A 16,608-nucleotide genomic window follows, 5' to 3' on the forward strand; every position below is an offset into this window, starting at 1 on the left:
ACATATCTTAGCACACTTGGCAACATTGTCTTACTGGTTTACATTTGTGGCCTCAGAATTGCTGGGACTAAGCATATGCATATTTTATATTTTGATAAATGTTACCTGTATGCTTTTTTTAAAGAATATATTTTACTTAAGTTGCCACTGATAATGTGTGAGCAAGCAGTTTTCTTGTCATCTTTGTTAATATGCTAGATGAGAAATTACATCTTATTGTTTACTTAATATTTATTTGATAACTTACATATATAGTGATTTCTGTTAATGAAGTTTTTTCCTCATTTTTAAAACTGGTAAAATATATATAACATAAAATTTACCATTTTAACCATTTATAAGTGCAGTTCAGCGGCATTCGGTACATTCACATTGTGTAACCCATCACCACCATCTTCTCCAGAATTCTCTCATCTTCCCAAACTGAAGCTCTGTACCCTACACATTAATTCCTCATTCCCCAACTCTCCTAGCCTCTGGCAACCATTCTACTTTCTGTCTCTCAGTTTTGTCTGCTAATACAGTTTTTAAAATATTTTTATACAATAGTCAAATCTCTTTAAGATTGTATTATGGTTTCTGATTTTGATACCATGCTCATAAAGACCTAGCATAGCAACATTTAAAAACTTTGTTTTTACCTATTTCTTCTCATACTTTGTGTTTTAGCTGTTTTTATTTTATTTTTATTTTTTATTTTTTTTAAGATTTTATTTATTTATTTGACAGAGCGAGAGAGCACAAGCCGGGGGAGCAGTAGAAGGAGAGGGAGAAGCAGGCCTCCTGCAGGGCAAGGAGCCCAATGCGGGGCTCAGTCCTAGGACCCTGGGATCATGACCCAAGCTGAAGGCAGACACCCAACCATCTGAGCCACCCAGGCGCCCCTAGCTGTTTTTATTTTAATGTTTAAATTTTTGTTTTATTGGAAATATTTTGGAGTTGAGGAGTGAGAGTAGGCTTTGATTTTTTGTTTTTTTTCTTTTTAACTCCCAGTGACCAGTTTCTCCCTTATTGTTTTTTTGAATAACCCATTTGTTATTATCAACTAATGTGAAACTTGTCCTTTGTCATGTTCTAGTTTTCCATATACTTGCTTTTCCCTACTTACAATATACATATATACACTTACTAGACATGCATACACATTCTGCTTGCATGGCCCATGTACTCTCATGTGTGGGCTGCTTACTTGGTATGCACTCAGTGTCTAATCCAGACTACCTTTTGGATTCCATTCTGTTCCATTCCTGTTTCCATGTCCCTAGGGCTCATGTCTCCAGTATTGATCTATTGAATAGGGCAAAGCCCCATTCTTTACTCTCTCTTTTCAGCCATTAAATAGTTACTATATTTTTAAAATTTATTTATTATTATTTTTTTAAGTAGGCTGCATGCCTAGCGTGGAGCCCAGTGCAGGTCTTGAACTCAAACCCTGAGATCAAGACCTGAGTAGAGATCGAGTCAGATGTTTAACTGACTGAGCCACCCGGGCACCCCCAACTAGCTACAATATTTTATTTATTTCTTCATACAGAATAGAATTATTTTGATAACTCCTACCCCTTCCCAAAAAATTGGATTTGGGTTGATTTTATAGATTAATTTGAAGATAATTAACATATTTATATTACTCTCTGATCCTTTGGAAGAGGAAGTTATATTTTGTCTCCTGTCTTTCATTAGAGTTTTTAATTTTCCTTCATATAAGTCATGGAAGTTTTCTTATTAGTTTGATTCCTAAATATGTTAGTGTAAGTCTTGAAGAAGAAATAAACAATTTAATAAAACTCTTAAAGACTGGATTGTTCTAAAGGGAAACTGTGAGAAATCCCAGTTGCTTGGCAACCAAAGCCAGCTGAAATGACCTAGTTTATTCTTAGATAGCCTTGATTTCTTCCCAGTGCCCTTTCCATTTTGTTACTTTTGTGCAGTTTTTATGCATTGGTGTTTGATAAAATATAGTAATTTTTCTTTTATTCAAAGTCCTACACCAAAGCTGAAGTCAGAATTGAAAGTACCTGTTTGCATATATAAAATGTACCAAATGTCTTTTTATTCTGACAGCTCCAGAAAACTGATAAATTACTATTTCATTATCTTTTGTTCTCTGAATAGCAAGATAACCCAAAACATGCACATAACTTCTTTTCCTATGGACATACTTGCCAGAAGGTCAGGTGAATACCAAATATTTTATCCTTTTATTTAAACTAAAATTACTGGTAAAACATTTAGATCATATTTTGAAGTATAGCATTTGAGATACGGTTTTATTAATTATAGTTATTATGGTATAGACAGGTTTTTTTTGACCTGTGGGTGAACATTTATAAATCCGCAAAGAGATAACCATGGAAGGATTTTCCCTAAAAATGTTGTCCTAAAAAATCATCACCTGTACACTTAAGATCTGTGCATTTTGTATATTCATTTACAATTCAATTTTAGAAATGTCTTTTTCATATTATCCAGGCACATTTAAATTTTACATGGAGTATATTTACCCTCCCCCACTAGGATAAAATATTTGTTGATTTTCCAATCACACTACTGCTGTTTTCTTTATTAATAGTTACTACAACTATTTCAGAAAGTTTGTTTGTAAAACATTTAAAAATTAGAGGCACCTGGGTGACTCTGGGTTAAGCATCTGCCTTTGGCCCAGGTCATGATCCTGGAGTCCTGGGATCAAGCCCCCCCTAGTCACGTTCCCTGCTCAGTGGGGAGTCTGCTTCTCCTTCTTCCTCTGCTTCTCCCCCGAGCTTGTGCTCTTTCTCTCTCTCTCTCTCTCCCTAATAAATAAAGTCTTAAAAGAATTTTTTAAAAATTATCTCCCATAAGTAGGAATTCTGCTGCCTCATAATTTTTAGCATCAAAGACACAGAACATAAGTCAGCTATGTGAAATAATTTTTTTATATATTAAAAAAACATTTCTTGGGATGCCTGGGTGGCTCAGTTGGTTAAGTGTCTGCCTTGGGCTCAGATCATGATCCTAGAGTTCCTGGATCAAGCCCCGCAGTGGGCTCCCTGCTCAGCAAGGGTCTGCTTCTCCCTCTGCCTCTGCCCCTCCCCCTGTTCCTTTTCTCTCTCTCTCGCTCTCAAATAAATGAATAAAATTTTTTTAAGAAGATTAAAAAACATTTCTCATTTTTTCCCCTGACTTTTCTGTTGTCTTCAGTGGAGAGTATGCCTCAATTTTATTTTTTAAAATGTTTTGCCTAATTAAAAATTGAAACTATAGAGTTATTTATAAAATAAATCTGTCTTTTCAGGTATTATTTTCTCAGATTTTTATTGTCAAAAGCATTTCTTGCATGCCTGCTACTCAGAGACCTTTGTACTCAGTGCTCTGTGAAGTACTAATGCAGAATATATTGAGAACTCTAGAATGATTAGGACAGTATATACCGTGGCTTCTTATATTTCTTCACTATGGTATCCCAGATTCCAAAGAGGAAGAGTGAAGGAAGAGGAACTATGAGAACAAGAATAGTAATACTAGTAGCAGTGAGTATATATGTAGAATTGTTTGATAGAAAGGATTGGTAGAGAGATTGATGGCATAATGAAGTCAGGTTCAATTTACTTTTGGTTATGCAGGCTTACTTTTGTAAAGATTTAATCATCCTAATCTAAGAAAAGAAAGAACCATTATTCCACTTAGAACCTCTCTAGGATGACATCTTCCCCTAGACTTTCTAGAACTGTGTTCAGTATGGTAGCTGCCAGCTACATATGGCTAAATTTAAATATATTTAAAAATGAAAAATGTGGGATGCCTGGCTGGCTCAGTCGGAAGAGCATGTGACTCTTGATCTCAGGGTTGTGAGTTCAAGTCCCACATAGGGTGTAAAGATTATTAAAAACAAATAAACTTTAAGAAAAAGAAAAAAATTTTAGTGCCTCAATTGCACTTGGCACTTTTCAAGTGCTCACTAGCCACTAGCCACACGTGAGTTAAACACTATTCGTTTATCTTCCATGTCTGTACTTTGTGTGTGTGTATGTGTGTGTGAGAGAGACAGTTATAAATACTACTTTACTGTTCTTGTCTGCTAATTCTAACTTCTATATCAGTTCTGGGTGTTTTTATTTTTAATTGACCCCCACCCCACCCTCATCTAATTATAAGCTCAAAGTGGAAGTTTGAATCAGTTTTCAAACTTGAGAGCAGTAGAACCCTTTATCCAAATAAATTCTTATAGAGGAGCCCAGTGTAAAATAGATGAAATAAACTGCTGAGTTTGAAGCAGGATTAGGTTACTCAGTTTTCCATAAACATGGTTGTTTTATAAAGAGCATAGTTTTGAAAACCAGTGGTATAAAATTTTCAAATAATTATTCATATACTGTTCTCAAAGATGATGATTCTTTGGAAACTGGATGTTGGGCACTTTGTACATTACCTGATACATAAAAATCTATATGGCCTAAAAATGCTGTTAAAAGGTATAAAAAAAGGGGGTGCCTGGGTGGCTCGGTCGGTTAAGCGTTAGCCTTCGGCTCAGGTCATGATTGCAGGGTCCTGGGATCGAGCCCCTCATTGGCTCCTTGCTCAGCGGCGAGTCTGCTTCTCTGTCTGCCCCCCCCCACTTGCTCGTGTGCTCTCGCTCACTCTCTTTAAAATCTTTTAAAAAATTGTATATAAGTATGAAAGTGGATGTTAAATGTTAAGCATACAGAAAATAAAAGCTAGCCAGCTTTCAGAATGATACTTGTTTTAATGTTATTTTTCATAGCATAATGTTGGAAAACTACTTAACTCAAATTAGAGATAATATAATAAAGTAAAAATTAAAATCATGAAAACAGAAAGCAAGAAATCTTAATTTAAAATAATGCAGAATACTGTGATCTTTAAAATTGGAAGTGATTACAATAAAATGTTGGGATTTATTTTTTTTTGTTTTTTTGATTTTTCATTTTGTATCACAAGCGTTTGACTAATTATCACCATTCTTAAGAAATGATGAGTAGGACCAAGAGATTGATGAAAAGTTGCATTTAATTTCATTAATCATTAACCATGCTTTTTTCCCTTCAATTTTTCTCTTTCACCCACTTCATTTTCTAAATAATTGTTTTAATTTTTGAGACAGTCACAATTGGAAACACAAATTTTGATTACTTCAGGCATTTGTGAATAAGTTGTTAACCTCATCTGTCTTCATTGTTTAATACTTCAGTGTGCATTTCCTATAATCAAGGACATCCTACAACACAACCAAAATATAGAGGTCAAAATTGGAAAATTGACATTGATATATTATTTCCCTTCAGTCCTCAGTCCCCATTCAGGTTTTGTCCATCCTCCCAATAATGTTTGTTAGAGCAAAACATTTAGAATCACATGTTCTGTATAGATGTCACATCTTTTAGTGTTTTTCACTCTGAAACAGTTCCTCAGGTTTCTCTTTGATTTTCATGACCTTGATTTGATACCTTTGATAATTATAGGCAACCTGTCTTCTAAGATTTCCCTCAGTTTGAGTTTATCTGGTATTTCCTGGTGATTGCATTCAGTGAATATAGCTTTGACAGGAACGTAATAGAAGAGAGCTTTGCTCCAGCTCTAGAACTAATCATTTTTTTTAGGGCACCCTAGTTCCTTTTAGTGGAGCATGATATTTAGAAACTTACCTGCTGAATGAAACCTTGCCATTTGCAACAACATGGATGGATCTAGAGGGTATTATGCTAAGTGAAATAAGTCAGACAGAGAAAGACAAATACATGATTTACTTACATGTGGACTCTAAAAAATAAGACAAATGAAAAACAAAAAACAGACTCTTAAATATAGAGAACAAACTAGTGGTTGCCCCAGGGGGCGTAGATAGGGGGGCAGGCAAAGTAGGTGAAGGGGATTAAGAAGCACAAACTCCCAGTTATAAAATAAGTAAGTCATGTAGATGAAAAGTACTATACACACAGTCAATAATATTGTACTAGCGTTGTATGGTGGCAGATGGTGACTACGCTTGTGGTAAGCATTGAGTAATATATAGAATTGTCAAATCACTATGTATACCTGAAACTAGTATAATATTGTATGTCAACTATACTTGAACAACAGCAAAAATAAAAATTCTAAGAGTAGACCTGGGGCGCCTGGGTGATTCAGTCAGTTAAGGGTCTGCCTTCGGCTCAGGTCATGATCCCAGGGTCCTGGGATCAAGCCCCATGTCGGGCTCCCAGCTCAGCGGAGAGCCTGCTTCTCCCTCTGCCTGCCACTCCCCCTGTTTGTGCTCTCTCTCTCTGTCAGATAAATAAATAAAATCTTTTAAAGAAAGAAATAGTAGACCTTTCCAGGAGTCTGACAGAAGTGGGGTTTAGAATTGTGTCTGAGACATTTTCCTATTTTCATTAAGTACATTGTGTTCAAGTGCTACTGTTTACAGTTTTCTTTGTGGCTCCAAACAAATCATTTAACTTATCTCAGACCGTTTTCTTATCTGAAAAATGGGAATAATAATAATACATACCTTGGGGTGCCTGGGTGGCTCAGTCAGTTAATTGCCTGACTTGGACTCAGGTCATGATCTTGGGGTCCTGAGATGGAGCCCCGCATCAGGCTCCCTGCTCATCGGGGAGTCTGCTTCTCCCTCTCCCTCTGCTTCTGCTTTCTCTCTCTCTCTCTCTCTCTCTCTCTCTAATAAATAAATCTTAAAAAAAAATAGTGCATACCTCATAAATTGTTGTGAGAGTTAAAGAGATATATTGGCTCAGGTCATGATCCCAGGGTCCTGGGATCGAGCCCCGCATCAGGCTCCCTGCTCAGCGGGAAGCCTGCTTCTCCCACTCCCCCTGCTTGTGTTCCCACTCTCACTGTGTCTCTCTCTGTCAAATAAATAAATAAAATCTTTAAAAAAAAAAAAGATATTTGTATAGTGAGTACTTAGAATGATGCCTGCACATAGTGTTCCATAAATATCTAATTATAAGTAAATGTTGTCTTTCTAAAAAAAAGAAGAAGCTTGTCTGCCTACCCCTGCTTGGGCTCTTACATCTCATGCCAGGCTGCCCCACCATTGAATTACCTCCTTACCCCATTCAGGCCCACATGGACCTGCTCTTCACTCAGCTTGGACTGTCTTCTCTATATTCGTCCACACTCTGTAGACCTTTTCCTGACTCTCTTTGGGCTCTGACACTCCTGCCCAGGCTATTCTCCTCTGGTTGTCTTTCTTACCCTTCTCATATTCCTTAGGTTCTTACGTCTGGCAGTGAGCCACCCACACACATAGATACCTTTCATACCTTGTTTGGGCTCAGGTTGCCCTTGCCAGGCAGTCCTACCACCTAGATGTTCTCCTGACATTGCTCTGGCTCTGATGCTCATGCCAGGATGCCTTCCTATAGGGATATATTCCTAACCCCCTCTGAATCACCATAGCTCCTCTCTTCCATATTTGCATCTATCATAAGCCACCCAAAGGTTTTAGAACTCAATTGTTTAGGGAGGGAAAAGGAAGAGGGACTTGAGTGGTTTTTAAGTTATCTTTAATGTTACTTTCACATTTTTTTTTCTTAATGTCATTTCAAAATTAGGATATAAAAGGGCTCCTGGGCGGCTCAGTCAGTTGAGCGTTCAACTCTTGTTTTGGCTCCAGTCATGATCTCATGGGTCGTGGGATCAAGCCCCATGTCAGCTCTGTGCGCGGTGCAGAGTCCGCTTGGGATTCTCTCTCTCCTCTCCCTCTGTCCCCACCCCACCCCCATTTGCACACACACTCTCTCTCCCTCTCTCTCAAATAAATAATTAAATCTTTAAAAAAAATTAGGAAATAAAAATAATCTCCAAATTTTCCTCATTTTGCCATGTGTTTTTTTTTCATTTCTTCAAGTAAATTTAAGCACTTTCTTAAATATTGTGTCATTGTTATAAGAAAGCAAGTCTTTTGAATCTTAACTGATTACAGATTTAGGATAGGTGCATCTAGAGAAAGTAGATATGTATATTTTTATTTAACTATATTACTTCATAGTATTTTACATCAACTGAATTTTAGAATTCATGTAATGCTTTAATGTAACTAAAAGTTCTCATTTTGGATTATTTTATAGAGAGCCCAAGCTGCACTGCAGGCTGTCAGTGCTGTCCCGTCGGGAAGTCTGGCCCTTCCTGGAGCTCCTACCAATGAAGGCACAATCCTATCTGGGCAGAGCCCTGTGCTCCGAATAATTATTGAAAACCTCTTTTACCCTGTTACTCTGGAAGTTCTTCATCAGGTAAAGTGGAATAATACTTTCAAGAGGTAAATGTGGGGCGCCTGGGTGGCTCAGTTGGTTAAGCGACTGCCTTCGGCTCAGGTCATGATCCTGGAGTCCCGGGATCGAGTCCCACATCGGGCTCCCTGCTCAGCGGGGAGTCTGCTTCTTCCCTGACCCTCCCCACCCATTCTCTCTCTCTCTCTCTCTCTCTCTCTCTCTCTCTCAAAGAAATAAAATCTTAAAAAAAAAAAAAAAGAGGCAAATGTGACTCCCTTAACTTTTGATGTTTTATTATCTTTAGAGTTTTTTTGGTTGGTATATTTGTTTAAATAATAGTAATTTTTTAAAAAAAACCTTCAACATCCTGTTTCATGTAAGAAATAGTATCAATTAGAGATAATTTTTTTTTAAAGACTTTGTTTATTTGAGAGAGAAGGAGAAGCGAACTCCCTGCTGAGCAGAGAGCCTGATATGGGACTCAATCCCAGGACCCTAAGATCATGACCTAAGCATGAAAATGAACAAAGCATAGAATCCTATAAAAAGCACTGGTAATAGTTATTCCTAGAAAGTAAAATTAATGTAGAAAACAACTAATTTATTTCTGTTGACTCCTTACATATGAGTATTTTCATTTTAAAAACTCTGAAAGAAAGGTATGTGATAACTGCATATGTAAAATGAAGTATCATATTAAATGCTGACTGATGGCCAACGTAATTTTCATAGGCTACCCATTAATATGTCCAAACTGTTACGGTAAAAGGCACTCCATCAAATCATGGCCTACTATGAATATATTGAATTTAAGAGCTGGAAACTCACCTAGTTACATAATTTTATAGTGAATAAAACAGACTCCAGTAACTGATTAATTGAATATTGTAGAGAGTAATTGAAGAACCAGTTAGAACTCAAGCCTCCTAATATTAAGTCCAGTTTTTGTTTTGTATGCTTCTTATATTTTTAACTAATACTCCATATATACATATCCTCAAAATGTAGGGTTACTTGGTTATCTGTATGCATGAACATTGGCATCTAGCCCCAAAACTGCAGTTAGTTTTTGTCCTCTTTTGCTACGTATTGATTCCATTTCCTTATATCTGTCAACCCATATATTAAAATGTTAAAACACTAAAACATGTTATTTTCGTATTTATATCTCAATATATATTGCATAGCATGATACCAAGTCAGTCCAGAATCATTTAACTGTTTTCCAAACCTTTGGATTCGCACTACTAAGTGAAGAATCATAGGGGTGTATATGTGCACGTGTATTTAAGAATTGAATTGCATTCCATCCTAGTCTCACGTTTTATCAGTAAGGAAACTGGGGTCTTTGAAATAAGTTACTTTCCCACAGTCATTGTACTAATTGGCAATAAAGCTCATATATTTCCCAATACAGTTCCCATGCCATGCATGTAAATATCAAAATACACCATTTATTAGGCCTTCTGTGTTCCCTATGATAGCTTTTTGCAAGCCATTTTCTAAATATATGCATTTGTGAAGTGTGTCTTAAGGGCTTTAACAGGGCTTTCCATAGCCACCCTCATTCCTTAAAAGGGTTCAGCAGTTGCTTAAGTGATTGGCTTCTTGGTTCTGGTAGATTTTCTTCTCTTGTTTGTCCCAGGAGTGTCACTGAACACTCTGTGATCCATCAGCAGTGTTTGTTTGCTTTTATAACCATAACATTGAAGCTAATGCTAACTCACCCTGTTTTACAAAAGGTGTTCTTGCACCTGTGGCTCAGCATTGCCATCAAATAGCCTTAAACTTAGCTACCGTCATGTGGCCCTGTCCCATCATTCCAGTTATCGTTTCCCTGGGAGCAGTAACAAACCTTGTTTCTCTCCTAAAAGATCATGGGGTCCTTCAGGGTGAAGAGGAGTGATTCTGAGCATCCTTAGTAGTAACCATGGGGATAGGACTCTCAGACTTGCAGTTACTGCACTCCGTTGTTAAGTCCTTCCCATTGCTGGTGGAATAAAACCAAAGTCCTTACCAAGGCCCTTCAGGTTCCCACATGCAGACCTCTCCCCATCTCTTTAACCTCATTTCCTAATACTCTTCTGCTTATTTAGTCCCTGGCTTTTCTGGCCCTTTGACCGTTTCCCCTCTCCCCAGTTAATTCCTGTCTTAGTCCATTTCTATTTCTTAGGCCTGGAGCACTCTTCACTGAGATAGTCACTTAGTTGAATCTACATCAGTCAGTTTTCAGGTCAAATTTACCTCCTCAGTCTTTCTCTAATTATATTAAGCCCTCTCCTCTGGCACTCTATATCATTAGCCAGCTAAAGTGTAGAATAGCATAATGATTAAGGATACAAGGTCTGGAGCTGGTTTGAATCCTGGCTCTATCACTTACTATCTCTATAACTGGGCAAGTAACTTACCTTCTCTGTATCATTTTCTTGTATGCCTTTAAAGCCCCTAGAGAAGTGTATATATTAAGGTATATATTAGAAAGGTACGTATTAAGTACTCAAAAAATGTTAGCTGTAATTATCAGATGTAGGTAATTGCATTGTAATAAACTGATCCTTGCTCTTATTGTCTTATACGTAAGATATAATTTCATAGGCAATAGCATAAAATGTGATGAATATTGTGTTGGAGGAATACATGGAAGTGTGGCTTTGGTTGCTTCTATTATAATTAATTAACAGATTATTTTATACTTTTTGCTGAAGAATTAGCATTAGCTTCACTGTTCTCTAACATTTATTGAAGCTAGTGTTTTTTCTTTAGCTCTTGGTAAGGGGATTGAGTGACTGAAATGGAAGCAGTGTTATTTCAGATGAGGAAAGTTAAGGGAGCTTTTCAATATGGCATTTGAGCAGAGGCTTGAAGTATGTGAGGGTATAAGTTATGTGTACATGTGATAGAATAATGATCTAGTTGGAAAGAACAGGAGGAACAGGAGGTGCAAAGTCCCTAAAGTGGAAGTATGCTTAATGTGTTGAAATATCAGAAATGAGGCTATGTCATTGTAGTGTAAAAAGTAGGAAAGCCATAAATGATAAGAGTCAGAGAAGGGGTTAGGATCCAGCTGATGGGAAGCTATTAGAGGATTTTGAGTAAAGGAGTAAAATGATAGATTTATGTCTCAATGGAATCACTCTTGTTGCTATGTTAAGAATAAATTGTAGGCATAAGTGGACAATCTTGGCATACAGATAAGAGCTGGTGGTGAGACCCACATGAGGATGTGGTTACAGGAAGTGATGATTATGGATGTATTTGGAAGGATTTGCTGATGGGTTGAGTAGTTGTGGATTATGAAGAAAAAGAGGAGTAATCAAGAATGCCTTCCAAATTTTGGGTGTGAGCCTTTGATACAGCGATCTTGTACTAAGATAGTGAAGACTGAATGAAGGGGCAAAAAGATTTGGGCCAGGGGTGGGAGGTAGTGTTTTGGACGTTAAGTTTTCTATTAGGCATCCAAGTGGCAGATGTTGAATAGACAGTTGGGAAATAAGTCTGGATTGGGTGTAAGAATTCAGGGCTGGAGATTTGGTTATCATCAGCATATGGGTGGTAATTAAAACCATTGGATTAGATGGCATCACCTATAGAGTATTTGTAGCTAAAGAAGGCATTTATCGACTGATCCATAATGTAAATTCAACCCTGCATACTAAAAAATTTCTTTGTGCAATGAAATAGTTCAAAACAATGTTCTCATATAATCCATTACTTCCAAGTACTGTTATTTATGGGGGTCTTTTGTGAATGTCCAATAGATGAATGTCTTTGGGATAAAGGACTGGATCTTTTTGAATTGCAGAACAAAGAAAAATAACTTGCAGAAAGCAATTATTATGATACTAAAAGAGTCAGTGCTAGCAATATAAAATTCTGGTTCTTAAGTCTTACTGTTTTGTTGGGTACAAGAACTGTTTTAAACAAATTATGGCCAATACACTTTTTACAGTGAATACAAATGAACTTTTTCAGTTTCTAGTTAAGTGCTACATTTATAAAAATCACCATGAAGATTAATTTTACCTGACTTTGATCTTTAGTATTCTCTTCATCCCATTTTAAAGTTTGAAAAGATTAAAATTCATAGGAGACATCAAGAGTTGAGTCTTTGTGTTTGTTTATGTTTATGACAGCAAAATAAATATATTAGGGAAATAGAGTCGAAGAGTCAAATTATTATTGTAATCAATACTAATAAATCCATGTATATTAAACTTTCCTGAATGTTAATCTTACGAGACCAAATTTGTTTAAAATTTAGTATTTTGGTTATAATGAAAAGATGTTAAAAATCACACCTGAGGCATTAGCCTGGATTCCCTGATGTTGGTCCTCACTTACTTTATTCAGAAGTATCAGATTGGGGGCGCCTAGGTGGCTCAGTCGGTTAAGCGGCTGCCTTTGGCTCAGGTCATAATACCAGGGTCCTGGGATCAAGCCCCGCATCGGGCTTCTCCCTCTCCCTCTGCCTGCCTCTCTGCCTACTTGTTCTCTCTCTGTATCTCTCTGCCAAATAAATAAATAAAATCTTAAAAAAAAAAAGTATCAGATTGATCTTTGTAGTTCCTCTCTCAGCAAATACAATCCAGGGGACTCTAGATAACTACCTATCCATGCTTAGCTAGTTCAGTCCATTTATATTCTGTTAGCACATTCAGTTAAAAATCACCCAGCCAGACAGCAGTCAGTGAGGATGTACATCACGGTGGTGTTCAAGTTAAATGAGACAAAGAATGTAAACATTAATAAAATCTGAAAGTTGGGTGATAATTAAGTAGGTTCTATGCATAATTTAGTGTAAAATTATTCCAAATTTGAGAACAAATTGTATGATTTTACTGTTTCATTAATGAGATATTTTACATCAAAAATGTTTATTTTTTTAAGATTTTATTTATTTGTCAGAGAGAGAGAGAGAGAGAGAGAACACAAGCAGGGGAAGCAGCAGGCAGAGGGAGAAGCAGACTCCCTGCCGAGCAAGGAGCCCAATGCGGGGCTCGATCCCAGGATCCTGGGATCATGACCTGAGCTGAAGGCAGATGCTTAGCCAGCTGAGCCACCCAGCCGTCCCAGTGTTTATTGTTTTTAAAAAAACTGCATGTTGCCATAATTCTCCAATCAGATCTGAGTGTAATTCTTTATCAGTTAAGCATTTATAGTGTACCTATTTATATGCCAAGAATTGTACTCAGTGATACAGAAATGATTAAGACTAGGTGTATATCTTCAAGGAGCTTTCAGTCTAATTAAAGGAGACAGATAGTAAACAAATGTATAGTACAATGTAAGTAAAACAAAATAAATATTTATATACGAGACCAAGAAGGGAGTAATATTCAGGAAAGAGAATTAATTCTGTTGATATTTGGGAGAGGCAGAGAATTTTCTGGTGGTATTACTTTTGAGCTGAGTTTTGGAAAAGATAAATGAAAATGTACTAGGGTAGGCACAGAGTTCTAAGAAAAGGGAACACCCACATGTGTAGGCTTAGAAGTTTAAAACCACTTGGTATATTTAGAGAACTATAGACAACTGCATGTTGGTGTAAATAGTGTGATATAAAATATCAGGAAATGTGGTTAGAGAGGTACACCAGGGCAAAATTATATATGATATAATCTTGTACTTTAGAATACTACCTGTGGCTGCAGTAAAAAGTCTATTACTAATCCTTTAGCCAACACTCAGTTGATGCACTTATAATATTTAGATTGGGGTGTGTGTGTGTCTGACCCTAGTATCACCAAAGGTGGAAATGAAGAAAATACAAGATGTTTTCCCAAGAATGCTTATATCTTGAAGAAAAATACAACATAAAATCTCTATTTGACAGTCAGCTGAGAAGAAGGCAAATTTGGTATTCCTTTTTTTTTTTTAAGATTTTATTTATTTATTTGAGAGAGAGAAAGACAGCATGAGTGGCGGGGGACAAAGAAGCAGACTCCCCGCTGAGCAGGGAACCTACCACTGGGCTTGATCAGGACCCCGAGATCATGTCCTGAGCCGAAGGCACTTAACTGTTTGAGCCACCCAGGCGTCCCAATTAAAAAGGGAGGACCATGGGGCGCCTGGGTGGCTCAGTTGTTAAGCGTTCGCCTTCGGCTCAGGTCATGATCCCAGGATCCTGGGATCGAGCCCCGCATCGGCCTCCCTGCTCAGTAGAGAGCCTGCTTCTCCCTCTCCCACTCCCTCTGCTTGTGTTCCCTCTCTCGCTGTGTCTCTCTCTGTCAAATAAATAAACAAAATCTTTAAAAAAAAAAAAGAAAGGGAGGACCGTTTGGCTATTAAGGACACTCATAGATAGTATTTGATAATAGCAATTTGGTATTCTTTTATAAATTCTAAGAATATTATCTAGGACATAACAAGTGTACTGAGGAAATGCCTGTTACAGGACTAAAATTTTCATTAAAAATACAAAAACAATTCCTTATGTTTTTCACAATAGCCAAATGAGAGAGATAAGATCCCAGAGTTTAATTAAATAGCTACATTTTTAAAGAATTTCAATAAAGAACCCTCAGACTATCTAATTTTAAGTAATAACATTTTTTGGTTAACCCTTCTAAGACAAATTGGTTCCACAAATCTAGTTGAATGCTATTATCTCCTCTAAGAAGTGTCTGACTCTGAGCTGATAATATGTTAAAGAATATTTTGCCAAAAAATAGTATGTGGACTTTAGGATAGTTTTTACTTTATTTATTTAATTTTGAGGAGTTTAAAATATGTATAAATTTTACCATTTTAACCACTTTCAAGTGTGTGGTTCAGTGACATTAAGTACACTCACATTGTTTTGCAATTATCACCAAACATATCTCCAGAAATTTTTTTATCTTCTTAAACTGAAACCCATTAAACAATAATTCCCCATTCCCCCTTTCTCAGCCCCTGGTAACTACAATTCTACTTGCTGTCTCTGTGAATTTGACTGTTCTAGATTACTCATATAAGTGGAATCATGCATAATTTGTTATTTTGTGACTGGCATATTTCACTTAAATGTCTTCAAGGTTCATCCATGTTGTAGCATGTGTCAGAATGTCCTTCCTTTTAAAGGCTAAGTAATATTCCGTTGTATGTATTTACCACATTTTTGTAGATGGACATTTAGGCTGCTTCCATCTTTTGCAAAGAAGGCTGTTGTGAACATGGATGTTCAGATAGCTCTTTGAATCCCTGCTCTCAGTTCTTTAGGGTTTATACTCAGAAATAGAATTGTTGGATCATATGGTAATTGTACTTTTTATTTCTTTGAAGCCCACCATACTATTTTCCATAGCAGCTACACCATTTTACATTCCCACCAATAGTGCACAAGGGTTCAATTTTCTCCACATCCTCCCCAACACTTGATATTTCTCATCCCTTTCCTTTTATTTTTATTCATAACACTTTCTTATGATGAGACATCATGTTATTTATTACTGATGTTTTTTGTTTGTGTTTGTTTTTGATAATAGCTGTCCTAATGGGTGTGAAGTGGTATCTCATTGAGTTATTTGCATTTCCCTAATGATTAGTGATGTTGAGGATCTTTTCATGTGTTTATTGGCTATTTAAGTCCTTTGCTGATTTTTATATTGGATTATTTTTGTTGCTGAATTTATAACAGTCTATACATTCTGGGTTTTAATACCTTATCAGGTGTATGATTTATAGATACTATCTCCCGTTTTGTGGATTGCTGTTTTGCTCTGTATCTGATAGTGTCTTTTGAGCACAAAAGTTTTACATTTTGATGAAGTAGAATTTACCTATTTTTTCTTTTTGTTGCCTGTGCTTTAGGGTAATTATTATTTTTTAAAGATTTTATTTATTCATTCATTCATTCATGCATTCATTCATGTATGAATGAATGAGAGAGGGAATCCCAAGCATACTCCCCACTGACCCATTGAGTGCAGAGCCCCATGCGGGACTTGAGCCACAATCAAGAGTCGGATGCTTAAACTGACTCAGCCACCCAGGCACCCATAGAGTATTTATTCTTGATCACTCTTTGTGATAAATACAAGGGAGGACCATTTGGCTATTAAGGACACTCATAGATAGTATTTGATAATAGCAAATTCTTAACCAGCATAGGGAATACTTACCTTTTTATTTTTAGAAGTAGAAGGATAGATTTCTGGCTCAGGAAGGTCCAAATTTAAGTTGGGATGTCAGGGGAAAACAAAGTGCATGGTAGTAACCCTGGCCAGGAGCCTTTGTGGTGGTGGAATAGAGGAAGTATTTTAAGAGTATTGGTAGCCAGGGATCTGTCAGGAAATCTTCCCCACACTCTGTTTATTCCTCTTTTCCAAAGACACTTCGGAGAGGCCTTCTTTGACCATTCTTGCGCCTTCCCAACTTGCATTCCAATTCACTCTCGTGCCTTTTCCTTTTATTT

At 36.8% G+C, this 16,608-nt stretch overlaps 1 protein-coding gene across 18 annotated transcripts in view; it reads left to right on the forward strand.

Moving 5' to 3' along the window:
* Positions 1–16,608, forward strand: part of PTBP3 (polypyrimidine tract binding protein 3) — a 122,581-nt gene that overhangs the window by 66,771 nt on the left and 39,202 nt on the right. For all 18 annotated transcript variants that reach the window (XM_025888626.2, XM_025888630.2, XM_025888623.2 and 15 more), the window contains one exon: positions 8,070–8,234. In XM_025888626.2, the coding sequence (XP_025744411.1) occupies positions 8,070–8,234 (165 nt within the window). The remainder of the gene's footprint in view (positions 1–8,069; positions 8,235–16,608) is intronic.

Source organism: Callorhinus ursinus, unplaced genomic scaffold, assembly GCF_003265705.2.
Source record: "Callorhinus ursinus isolate GAN/ISIS: 27379988/994484 unplaced genomic scaffold, GSC_fseal_2.0 scaffold24, whole genome shotgun sequence".
NCBI classification, from domain to species: domain Eukaryota; kingdom Metazoa; phylum Chordata; class Mammalia; order Carnivora; family Otariidae; genus Callorhinus; species Callorhinus ursinus.